General features: G+C 41.8%; 1 protein-coding gene across 9 annotated transcripts in view; it reads left to right on the top strand.

The window, feature by feature from the left end:
* Positions 1 to 13,461, top strand: part of LOC111960057 (collagen alpha-1(XXV) chain) — a 394,437-nt gene that overhangs the window by 330,621 nt on the left and 50,355 nt on the right. For all 9 annotated transcript variants that reach the window (XM_070437770.1, XM_070437769.1, XM_070437776.1 and 6 more), the window contains exons 13-16: positions 5,509 to 5,541; positions 7,038 to 7,073; positions 8,703 to 8,747; positions 13,100 to 13,162. In XM_070437770.1, the coding sequence (XP_070293871.1) occupies positions 5,509 to 5,541; positions 7,038 to 7,073; positions 8,703 to 8,747; positions 13,100 to 13,162 (177 nt within the window). The remainder of the gene's footprint in view (positions 1 to 5,508; positions 5,542 to 7,037; positions 7,074 to 8,702; positions 8,748 to 13,099; positions 13,163 to 13,461) is intronic.

The raw sequence follows: 13,461 nt of genomic DNA, 5'->3' as shown, positions 1-13,461 counted from the left end.
TGCACTTTTTCAACATTCTAGTTTAGATAAAAAATTAAGGAAGAGAAGTGCTGCTGGGATACAATAGTAAGACTTCGTAGGTAGAAGGCGCTATTTGGTAAAGGGGTTGAATGGTCATAAAAAAAGAGGACCAAGGCACTCTTCATATAATTTCTGACTGTGATTGTTTTCAATTAAAATCGTTTAAAAGAAACAAATGTAGCTTCTTAGCGGAAAAAAAGGACAATTTCTCAAGCAAGAATTTTGCTAGGACTCTCTGGGAGTGGTCTGAAAGGGGAGGGGAAAACTGAAAATGTGCTGTTATTGGCAGAGAGGTTTGGAACGCTTTCTTATTGGTCTATTAATGAATTTACCACATGGTGATGTCACCATGGAAGGTTAAAACTCCATCACACCAAAACAGGCTGACATTTAGGCCGTCTTTTCAAACAGCTCTTACACTAAAAGGGGATTATTGTCATTTTCACAATTTCACAGTATTATTCCAACCTCGTGTTGGAATATACACTGCTCAAAAAAATAAAGGGAACACTTAAACAACACAATGTAACTCCAAGTCAATCACACTTCCATGAAATCAAACTGTCCACTTAGGAAGCAACACTGATTGACAATAAATTTCACATGCTGTTGTGCAAATGGAATAGACAAAAGGTGGAAATTATAGGCATTTAGCAAGACACCCCCAAAAAAGCAGTGATTCTGCAGGTGGTGACCACAGACCACTTCTCAGTTCCTATGCTTCCTGGCTGATGTTTTGGTCACTTTTGAATGCTGGCGGTGCTCTCACTGCTAGTGTAGCATGAGACGGAGTCTACAACCCACACAAGTGGCTCAGGTAGTGCAGTTCATCCAGGATGGCACATCAATGCGAGCTGTGGCAAAAAGGTGCTGTGTCTGTCAGCGTAGTGTCCAGAGCATGGAGGCGCTACCAGGAGACAGGCCAGTACATCAGGAGACGTGGAGGAGGCCGTAGGAGGGCAACAACCCAGCAGCAGGACCGCTACCTCCGCCTTTGTGCAAGGAGGTGCACTGCCAGAGCCCTGCAAAATGACCTCCAGCAGGCCACAAATGTGCATATGTCAGCATATGGTCTCACAAGGGGTCTGAGGTCTCATCTCGGACCTAATGGCAGTCAGGCTACCTCTGGCGAGCACATGGAGGGCTGTGCGCCCCACAAAGAAATGCCACCCCACACCATGACTGACCCACCGCCAAACCGGTCATGCTGGAGGATGTTGCAGGCAGCAGAACATTCTCCACGGCGTCTCCAGACTCTGTCACGTCTGTCACATGTGCTCATGTGCTCAGTGTGAACCTGCTTTCATCTGTGAAGAGCACAGGGCGCCAGTGGCGAATTTGCCAATCTTGGTGTTCTCTGGCAAATGCCAAACGTCCTGCACGGTGCTGGGCTGTAAGCACAACCCCCACCTGTGGACGTCGGGCCCTCATACCACCCTCATGGAGTCTGTTTCTGACCGTTTGAGCAGACACATGCACATTTGTGGCCTGCTGGAGGTCATTTTGCAGGGCTCTGGCAGTGCACCTCCTTGCACAAAGGCGGAGGTAGCGGTCCTGCTGCTGGTTGTTGCCCTCCTACGGCCTCCTCCACGTCTCCTGTGTACTGGCCTGTCTCCTGGTAGCGCCTCCATGCTCTGGACACTACGCTGACAGACACAGCAAACCTTTTTGCCACAGCTCGCATTGATGTGCCATCCTGGATGAACTGCACTACCTGAGCCACTTGTGTGGGTTGTAGACTCCGTCTCATGCTACCACTAGAGTGAGAGCACCGCCAGCATTCAAAAGTGACCAAAACATCAGCCAGGAAGCATAGGAACTGAGAAGTGGTCTGTGGGTCACCACCTGCAGAATCACTCCTTTTTTGGGGGTGTCTTGCTAAATGCCTATAATTTCCACCTTTTGTCTATTCCATTTGCACAACAGCATGTGAAATTTATTGTCAATCAGTGTTGCTTCCTAAGTGGACAGTTTGATTTCACAGAAGTGTGATTGACTTGGAGTTACATTGTGTTGTTTAAGTGTTCCCTTAATTTTTTTGAGCAGTGTATATAAAACACAGGGAAATCACTGTGTCTTTTAAAATGCCTTTATTGTTATTGCATGTCCAGGTACTAAGTTACTCTCTGTAACAATCTGTTAAAAAACAGCATTGGTATTCATTCATTTTCATAAGCCATTTACCAAACAGGACAGTATCTGTAACATTTCAACATTCCCTCTTGAGTAGGTTTAGGCTGGCAGAGCTGTGGGAGCTTGGCCTGGGCTGTAGTAGTGAAGTGGTACCTCAAATTTGAGGTGAAAGCCACCTTTAGTTATTCTGGCTATGGTTCAACTGCTGGCAGTGTCCTTAGCTGGTCTCTGAGCCAATCAGAATTGACGATCCCTCACGTATACTGTTACTCGGTCATTAGAGGAAAACTAAAGCAGAGATTTAAAAACCAAGGCCCCAGAATGAAGCAGAATAACTATGGCTATAATGTTGAGTGTGACGCTTATCTCTGCCATGGTGCAAATTAGTCACCACACCTCTTTGGCTTCATAGCCTGATTAATACTCTACTTCGGTCACCCTCACCTGGTGCCACTGCTGCATGGAAACTGGCTAATTCATGTAGCCTATATATGGGCTCTATGTTGAATCTTTTAGCACAGCAATACGTTTGAGCAAAGTGATATCCAGCTGTAACCGTTAATGCAGTTTATTGGCCCCCAAAAAAATGCTGCAATTATACATGCATCGTAATGACTCCCATAAAAGCCGGGGAAGGCAATCGTTAGCAACTCCTGAGAGCAAGGCACATGTGAGGTAGAACCGCAAAATCTGCACCAGGCAAAAGGCCCAGCCCTCATTCTGTGCTCCCTTTCCACCAATGGGAAATTCATAAAGCAATCCCGTTCCCTAAACTCTAGCCCCTGTCTCTTCTGCTAGAAAGACACTGTTAACACTTTATTGCCAAGGTAACCTGAAGAGTATTGAGATGTAAAGTAGTATCTGTAAACATGTGTATGTGGTTTCTATAACAAAGAAATAATAAAAACATAATTAGTCATTTACAATGAATCACTAGTTATCACATAATGACATAGTTATAGAATGAGGAAGTAATAATGCAGATAATAGAAAGAATATGCATACATAAATTGAATATGTATACACAAATAATGGTAAACATTATACAGGAAATATGCATACATAAGTCAGGAATATTTACATAATAAGTAATGATAAACATAGTGGTTCCTCAATTAAAAGTTTCAAGCTTATGCCGCAACCATTTGTGGTAGATGGTGGTAAATTGCATAATTTTGTCATTGCACCACACCATCACAAGGGGGAGTTAGAACGCTGCTCTATCTATCTGTCTGAACTGTGGCACAAATTTATTATATTTTTGTAAATTAATGGAGTTGTGAATGTTTCAGTCCAACAGTCTCTCTTCTCTAGCACTAGAGTCCTGCATCAGGCAACAACACAATTATCGCTGGTGGGTGGTCCCGGAGTTGAGAAAGAACTTGGTAAATACAATGGCGCAATTACACTTGACATGTGGACTGACGATTTAAAAAAGAAAATAGGATACTTATGCCTTACAGCCTATTACATAAACAAAGAGTGGATGTTGTCATAGCGTTTGCTGTCATTAAATGTGAAGACTGTTATATTATCAAATCAATTCAAATCAATTATCTGTGTAATTATTAAATTGATCGCGGAATAGTAATTAACTACGAAGTCGGGGCACCATGGGAAAATGTTTATAGAGTTTCTATTTCCCGAATATAACTCTTCAGATATGTTATTACCTTATCGATTAGTCTTCAATTAATGTATTATTACCTCATCAGTTTCCTTCCTGAATGTCACAAACCCTTGGATATCTGCACAAACCCTAACATAAATCATGAATCAGCAATATACAAATTGGCTTAATTATTGATTTTCTAACTAACTAATCAATCACAGAATGACAAACACACACACACAATAGTAATACATTGGTTACTGACATGATACACTGAAAAGTCCCTAGTGGGCTAAGCCGATATGACGGCTTGGTAGACAAAAGAATGGGGTGGGGCCAGCTCAAGAGCGGGAAACTCAGAGTGGACCCCGTACATACACTACACTCATGGAAATGCTTATAATTTGAACATGAACAACTGCTCATTCGAAAATACATTTCAATATACATATTTACGAGTGTATGCCTTTTGTTGTCCCTCTCTGCGATCGCCTGTCCGTTCTGGTCCGTTCTGTTCTGGTTTGTCCACCAGTGATCAAAGTCGTTCGGAGTTGTAGCTTGTTATAATGGATATGTCAGAGTACCATTTGGCCATTCGACCCGTTGCATTTACCAGACTAAAGTGCTTAAACAGCTGCAGCCTGAATAATTGTTCTTTAGTTTGTATATTTCTTAGTCATTTCAACGTGGGAATGATCTCCATGTTCTCTGGTCTTGTCCTTTGGTAGAGGATTGTTCTTTAAATACCCACGGACAATTCCAACTGGTTGGAATACAGAAATATTGTTACATTATTCAACCTTTTTGAGGTTACCGTACTGCAAAGTCTTTCTCAACCTACAAAAGGATTCTCAACCTTCATTTTGGCAGAGTGGGGAAAGGAATTTCGGTATTTACGACTGTCATAAAACAGCAGACTTCCCGCTCTACGAGAGAGCGTGTGCTGTAGAGCGGACCCACTGTAACCTGATCATTCAGATCTTCACAGGAGAGTCATGACAGTGTTATCTACCACAGAGTGTGACAGTGCAGCTCAACATTTCAGATAACATAAGGCCAGCTATTGTGAGAATTTCTGTGGATCTTGATGATTTCCTCTAGTCCTTTAGTTGTGACATCACTGTACTGTAGCCTATGTTTATTTACCCTTGCCTTGTGGTTTCCATTTCAAACACGTTTTAAAGCATCACATTCCGTTCCACTCATCTACTAAAGATGGACTGGATCTTTTCCTCTTGGCCTGTCATCTCAACATCTATTATTGAGCTTCTGTTTAGTACATAGAATAGTGAGTTATCACCCACTCCCTAGCTGCTGAAGATCAGTTAGGGCAGCGTTTCCCAAACTCTGTCCTGGGGACCCCAAGGGGTGCACATTTTCGTTTTTGGCCACAGATGATTCATATAATGAACTCATCATCAAGCTATGATTATTTGAATCAGCTGTGTAGTGCTAGGGCAAAATCCAAAACGCTCACCCCTCGGGGTCCCCAGGACAGAGTTTTGGAAATGCTGAGTTAGGAATTTTGCCAAGGGTATTTGATACAATTTTACCCTCAGATTATGTTATATTTGGTCTCACTTTAAAGAAGGTAAAGGGTTTAAGTGTAACCCTGTTTAAAGCTAGAGAGCTCCTTACCGCCTAACAGTTTTGCGCATTGGACATATATATATTGTTGTTGCTCATACAGTATCTTTATTGTTGTTGCACATAGACATGTTGTTATTATTTGTCTCTTGTAGGGTGATGCAGGCTCCTCTGCTGCAGGCATTAAGGTAAGTAGAATGGGTTGAATGCTGAAATAGGTTCCATGAATAGAGTGCCTTTTATGTCCTTCAGATATTATTTGTGTAAATTCTGATAAAATAAACACTGCTTTTACCAGTTGGATCACACATATTGTACATCTATGCTTAAACTAAACTATGGTAAAGGTAGACTCAGCGAGATGACATTGAATACACAAAGTAAACACATAGTAGGTCAGTTACAACTAAGAGCATTAAAGCGCAAGGATAAACCTCGCCACTGTTTTGGTCTCGTAGGTATCACGTTGTAGCAGCATGAAGCGCACCAGTGCACATGCTCAGATACTCTGTGTGACTGAGTGGGAGCAAAGTCTTGCATCGCTCTCATCATCTGTGGTGCTGTTCATTGCAACATCATCTCGCTGAGTCTACCTTTAAAAACAAAAATACCAGTGTGTTTTCAATAAAATAAGTTATTTTGTTTTCTCAGAAAATCCCCATTTCGGCATGTCATGTTTGTCCAACTTATAGGAAGATTTTAACACACTTAACCCCAAGTTTTCACCATCATTTTAAAGCTCTATTGTATTTGTTGCTTTGGGAGAGATAATGTTTACTTATTTAAAGTGATTGGTGATTCATTTACATTTGTCCCTTAGGTTTAAGGTCAACCCTGTAATGTAATCTGAACTCTTGTATTGGTGTGTCCCCCACAGGACGGTTGAGCTAACGTGCGCTAATGTGATTAGCATGATGTTTTAAGTAACAAGAAAATTTCCCAGGGCACAGATATATCTGATATGGGCAGAAAGCTTAAATTCTTGTTAATCTAACTGCACTGTCCAATTTACAGTAGCTATTACAGTGAAATAATACCATGCTATTGTTTGAGGAAAGTGCACAGTTATGAACTTTTGGACAGTCTTGATACAACATTTTGAGCAGAAATACAATGGTTCATTGGATCAGTCTAAAACGTTGCACATACAGTGCTGCCATCTAGTGGCCAAAATAGAAATTGTGCCTAAGCTGGAATAATACAGCGTGGCCTTTCTCTTGCATTTCAAAGATGATTTCTTTGTATTATCTTTTACCAGATCTAATGTGTTATATTCTCCTATAATTAATTTCCACAAACTTCAAAGTGTTTCCTTTCAAATGGTATCAAGAATATGCATATCCTAGCTTCAGGTCCTGAGCTACAGGCAGTTAGATTTGGGTATGTCATTTTAGGCGAAAATTGAAAGAAAGGGTCCAATCCTCAATTAATAGGGTGAAAATCTTCCTTTTAAAATAGAATTTGACTACTCAAAAGGCATATTTAGGTAAGAACCAAATAAATAATTTCATCCATCGTTATTGCTTACCTCAATGGTTAAAAGTGAGCCCTCCTTCTGCCCTCCTACTCGTTGGATATTACTGCATTGTCGGAACTAGAAGCACAAGCATTTCGCTACACTCGCATTAACATCTGCTAACCATGTGTATGTGACAAATCAAATTTGAATTGATTTGTATTACAGGGTGAACCAGGAGAGTCAGGACGTGGGGGATCAAAGGTAAAACTAGCCTGCACTAAAATCCCATGGCATGTGTTTCCCGTGTTTCAAAATCCTCACGAGAGGAATACTTGTTACATTTCTCAGATTGATATTAGAATGTGATAAAACATAACTACACCATTACAGCATTAGCTTTTAAATCACCAGGATTAACACCTGCACCAAAAATCTAAGTTGCCCATCTCTGTTCTAGACATATAGCTGGTAAGCCACTCCCATAACATGGCATTCAGGTTAGAAGTATGGGTTTTAATACAGACACTGGTATATTCCATCAATTGCAGATAGTGGATTTTCAGATAGCACATTCAGGAGTGTGTTGGATTTTCCCAGCAGTGTCTCTGATGGAAGGAATTGACACTTGATTTGGAAATGTGCAGTCCCTTGGCACCATGACAAGTTCAGTTCTGCTGACAAACCTGGCTGAGCGGTCATCCACCGCACGCAATCAGATTTACCATTTCTAAATCAAGTGAAACCATCCACCTGGGACAGCCTACTATGCTAATAAAACACACTTCTGAAAGGACAGTCTGGAAATCCACTACTGTATCTGTACAAATTGATTGAATACCGGCCACAGAGTACAAAGTAAAGCACCGCATCCTGACAAAAAGCAAGCCTCATACTTTTTTAAGCAGTCTGACCTCTTTTCTTGCAACGACATCTTTTCTTGCAACCACCATTTGCTAGGCACAGCCAGAGCTGCTGTCAAGACTGCATCAGAATCCCATTGAATTACACTATTTACTCCCTAGAGCCCCACCCCATTAATTCCCCTTTTCTTTATCCTCTCAAGCAGCCCTTTCCTGCTGTGCTGCAAAATATGTCCTGCCCTACACAGTCAGATTTTTTATGAAGGTTTTATGGCAGCTCACAGTTGTTCTATCTATTTCCTTTAATACGCTTTCTTACAAAGTTTAATTTCTCTTCCAGTTGCCTATTAGGGAACTGTTGATCTCGATTAAATAATTCATTTGGGTGACAGTCAGTGAAGCTTGTGAAGTAGTATTTCCAGACAAGCGACTTTTATTCATTACATTTATAATGCTTTCAGGAGACTCAATTGTAATTTACAGGCCTCTCGCTGAGTTCTGAATGCTATTACGCTTGATCATTGTGAGCAGTGCAAAATATATATTCTCATATACCATAAATGTAAGTCTTAAATAGAGCATTCAATTATTCACAGTCAGAAGATTTTATGTTGATATGCTTCTGAGTAATCTTATGAAATGCTTGACCTTTTGCATTTTACATAGTTCACTCAAACCCAATTGAGTTTCCATCATTTTCTGCTTTGTATGCGAGTTCAGAATTCTTCACTTGTGAATGACATTGAAAATCTCAGTAGAAAACAATCCAAACGTACTGAATTACATCCCTTTGAAGCCTTTATAGACCTCTGAACTTTATTAATCAACATAATCAGCACCACAGTAGCCCTAACTAATGATGATTGCATGTAATACTGGTACACAACTCAAGTGCAAGTTGTAATCTTCATCAGGGCCCAGCTCACTGGAGAGCTGTTTGGGACCCAATGATAGAGAGGGTAGGGACTGCTGTTGAAGGCCCCAGGACAGAGGCTCAACTCGGCTATAACGTCACATTTTTCCTGTGTAGGGAGAGCCAGGACTTCCAGGGCTGCCTGGACTTCCCGGGATTAAGGTACATTCTGTTGTCTTCATCCCTAAGAATTCCCTGTCTTCCCTGTCCCTTGACTTCCCACCTACTAATATTCAGCTAGGTCATACATTTAGATAAATTATATGCAGCACATCGCACAGTTAGATGTTGTGGGCTCCAACATGAGGTACAAGTAAGGGGACACTGTGGTGTAAATCTAAGCCTATACAGATTTGTCATTGTTCATGATTCAGTGGTCAAGGATGAAATGGAAATACAGTACGATCAGATTTGTAATTTATGTGTTGGCCAGCTGAAAAGCAGTGCTGATTGATAAATACAACCCTGGCAATGCTGCAATCAGGCATACCACTAAATGATTGGTCACTGACATTTCCCTTAGTTCAGTCACACATCATCTGAAAGAGCATCTGTAATGCATTATTCAAGGATTATAATGACGATACGTTGGGCAAAAGAGCACTTAATATTCACTTCAGTGCAGCGGTCTAAGGCACTGCATCGCTGTGCTTGAGGCATCACTACAGACCTGGGTTCCATCCCAGGCTGTGTCACAACCGGTCGTGACCGGGAGTCCCATAGGGCGGCGCACAATTGGCCCGGCATCAACCGCGTTAGGGGTGGGTTTGGCCGGGGGGCTTTACTTGGCTCATCACGCTCTAGCGACTCCTTGTGGCGGGCCGGGCGCCTGCAGGCTGACTTCGGGTCGTCAGTTGAACGGTGTTTCCCCCGAAACATTGGTGCAGCTGGCTTCCGGGTTAGGCGGGCTTCTGTTAAGAAGCGTGGTTTGGTGGGTCATGTTGCGGACTCAACCTTTGCCTCTGCCTAGCCGGTTGGGGAGTTGCAGCGATGAGACAAGATCTCAATTGGATATCACAAAATTAGAGAGAAAAAAGGGGGTAGAAAACAAAAACAAAAATGTGTGTGTGTGTGGGAGGGGGGTTAATGCCTTGAAACAAACATTGGTTTAGATACAGTATACTCAATGCTCAATGCTGAAAATTAACAGTCAGTATCTGGTGTGGCCACCAGCTGCATTAAGTATTGCAGTGCATCTCCTCCTCACGGACTGCGCCAGATTTGCCTGTTCTTGCTGTGAGATGTTACCCCACTCTTCCACCAAGGCACCTGCAAAGTCGGTAGGGGGGAATGGCCCTAGCCCTCTCCCTCCAATCCAACAGGTCCCAGTGTAACGCTAATTTCTTCAATGATAAATGCAAATTCGACCATCACACCTGGTGAGACAAAACCGTGACTCGTCAGTGAAGAGCACTTTTTGCCAGCGACGGTGGGTTTGTGCCCATAGTTGCTACCGGTGACGTCTGGTGAGGACCTGCCTTACAACAGGCCTACAGCCCTCAGTCAAGCCTCTCTCAGCCTATTGCGGACAGTCTGAGCACTGATGGAGGGATTGTGCATTCCTGGTGTAACTCGGGCAATTGTTGTTGCCATCCTGTACCTGTCCCGCAAGAGTGATGTTTTGGATGTACCGATCCTGTGCAGGTGTTGTTACACGTGGTCTGCCACTGCGAGGAGGATCAGCTGTCCGTCCTGTCTCCCTGTAGCGCTGTCTTAGGTGTCTCACAGTACGGACATTGCAATTTATTGCCCTGGCCACATCTGCAGTCCTCATGCCTCCTTGCAGCATGCCTAAGGTACGTTCACTCAGATGATCAGAGACCCTAGGCATCTTTTTTTTGTGTTTTTCAGAGTCAGTAGAAAGGCCTCTTTAATGTCCTAAGTTTTCATAACTGTGACCTTAATTGCCTACCGTCTGTAAGATGTTAGTGTCTTAATGACCGTTCCACAGGTGCATGTTCGTTTTAATTGTTTACGGTTTATTGAACAAGTATGGGAAACAGTGTTTAAACCCATTACAATGAAGATCTGTGAAGTTATTTCAATGTTACAAATTATCTTTGAAAAACAGGGTCCTGAAAAGGGGACATTTCTTTTTTTGCTGAGTTTACTAATGTAATACTCAAATGTTCTCCTACAACTTAAAAATATAGAACTTCTCTAAAGTATGGTATTGGTTGAACTTAACAAGCACGGTGGGGCACATTCATCAATGGCAAAAAAGACAGTAAAAAAAATCATAAGAAATAAGGTTTTGAAGTCTCTGTCCTATATATAGGAGATATAAGAAAGTTCAGGAAATATTTCAATTTTTTTGGACACATATTTAACCCCTTATTTTTGTTGGCACAAAACTACAGTACCTCCATACTTTCATTCATTTATATAGGTTACCTTTCAAACTAGTTAGCTTCAGACTAGAGCTAAACGGAGAGTGAGAGTCTCCCCTTTCCAGAGTGGTCATAATAGTTTGTAGACCAAACCATTCGGACGCTAGAGACGTTTTTGTGAGAAGACCGATTTTTGGGATGTCTCATGGTCTGACAAACACCGATGTAGCTCAGCCACATTCCACTTCAGATGCAGAAGGCCGACAAGTCTGCTTGTCGTGGATGCGGTGGATTGATGCGGTGGATTGAGACACAGCCCATCATGGGCTGATATCTATAGCTTTAACTGATGGATTTTGATTGGATACATGTTAATATGTTACTTACAGTTGAAGTCGGAAGTTTACATACACCTTAGCCAAATACATTTAAACTCAGTTATTCACAATTCCTGACATTTAATCCCAGTATAAAATTCCCTTTCTTAGGTCAGTTAGGATCACCACTTTATTTTAAGAATGTGAAATGTCAGAATAATAGTAGAGAGAATGATTTATTTCAGCTTTTATTTCTTTCATCACATTTCCAGTGGGTCAGAAGTTTACATACACTCAATTAGTATTTGGTAGCATTGCCTTTAAATTGTTTAACTTGGGTCAAACGTTTTGGGTAGCCTTCCACAACCTTCCCACAATAAGTTGGGTGAATTTTGGCCCATTCCTCCAGACAGAACTGGTGTAACTAAGTCAGGTTTGTAGGCCTCCTTGCACGCACACACTTTTTCAGTTCTGCCAAGAAATGTTCTATAGGATTGATGTCAGGGCTTTTTAATGGCCACTCCAATACCTTGACTTTGTTGTCCTTAAGCCATTTTGTCAGAACTTTGGAAGTATACTTGGGGTCATTGTCCATTTGGAAGACCCATTTGTGACCAAGCTTTAACTTCCTGACTGAAGTTGCTTCAATATATCCACATAATTTTCCTGCCTCATGATGCCATCTATTTTGTGAAGTGCACCAGTCCCTCCTGCAGCAACGCACCCCCACAACATGATGCTGCCACCCCCGTGCTTCATGGTTGGGATGGCGTTCGTTGGCTTGCAAGCCTCCCCCTTTTTCCTCCAAACATAACGATGGTCATTATGGCCAAACAGTTCTATTTTTGTTTCATCAAACCAGAGCAAATTTCTCCAAAAGGTACGATCTTTGTCTCTATGTGCAGTTGCAAACCGTAGCTTTTTTATGTCGGTTTTGGAGCAGTGGCTTCTTCCTTGCTGAGCGGCCTTTCAGGTTATGACCTTTCAGGTTATCCACTCATTTTACTGTGGATATAGATTGTTTTGTACCTGTTTCCTCCAGCATCTTCACACGGTCCTTTGCTGTTGTTCTGGGATTGATTTGCACTTTTCACACCAAAGTATGTTCATGTCTAGGAGACAGAACGCATCTCCTTCCTGAGCGGTATGACGGCTGCGTGGTCCCATGGTGTTTATTCTTGCGTACTATTGTTTGTACAGATGAACATTGTACCTTCAGGCGTTTGGAAATTGCTCCCAAGGATGAACCATACTTGTGGAGGTCTACAATTTTTTTCTGAGGTCTTGGCGGATTTCTTTTGATTTTCCATGATGTAAAGCAAAGAGGCACTGAGTTTGAAGGTAGACCTTGAAATACATCCACAGGTACACCTCCAATTGACTCAAATTATGTCAATTAGCCTATCAGAAGCTTCTAAAGCCATGACATAATCTTCTGGAATTTTCCAAGCTGTTTAAAGGCACAGTCAACTTAGTGTATGTAAACTTCTGACCCACTGGAATTGTGATACAGTGAATTATAAGTGAAATAATCTGTCTGTAAACAATTGTTGGAAAAATTACTTGTGTCATGCACAAAGTAGATGTCCTAACCGATTTGCCAAAGCTATTAATTACTCCGTTATGTAAACTTCCGACTTCAACTGTACCGTATATACCGTTAAGCTAAATGCACTTAAGTTAGGGCTTGCTTAGACTGCCCTTGAATTGAATTCCGAGAGGAGTGTGTGTGTGTGTGTGCGCCCATGAGTACCTGTGTACCTCATTTACTCAACTCTTTACAAAATATTCTTTGTTGAAATAAAAAAGAATAACAGAGTAAATTAGCTATTTTATGACACATCTCTTATCTCCTTCCTGATTACAGGGTGAGCCTGGATTCCTAGGACCTCAGGGAGAACCGGGGCTCCCAGGACTACCAGGAACCAAGGTACATTTCAATATGATCAATAACAGTCAAATATGGGTCATAAACCATGTATGTCTTGCATATACAGTAGTGTGTGAGTGGATGGCTAACACAAACAGATGGGCGACTGTGGGTTGTTAAAAGAGGGTTATCCGAGAATGTTGTGACAAGGTAAATAAAATGACAGTCAGATCTATCACTGTCATTGTCATGGTCATTTATAACTTCGTAAACTTTAGGAGACCTAACAAAAGGCCTTACCAAGAAAAACTCCCAAAATGACTAATTTGAGGCAGTTACTCTGGCTTAACTTTACTACT

This window comes from Salvelinus sp. IW2-2015, linkage group LG37, assembly GCF_002910315.2.
Source record: "Salvelinus sp. IW2-2015 linkage group LG37, ASM291031v2, whole genome shotgun sequence".
NCBI lineage: Eukaryota > Metazoa > Chordata > Actinopteri > Salmoniformes > Salmonidae > Salvelinus > Salvelinus sp. IW2-2015.
Note: the sequence above shows the minus strand (reverse complement) of the source record. Positions and strands in the feature narration are given on the sequence as shown.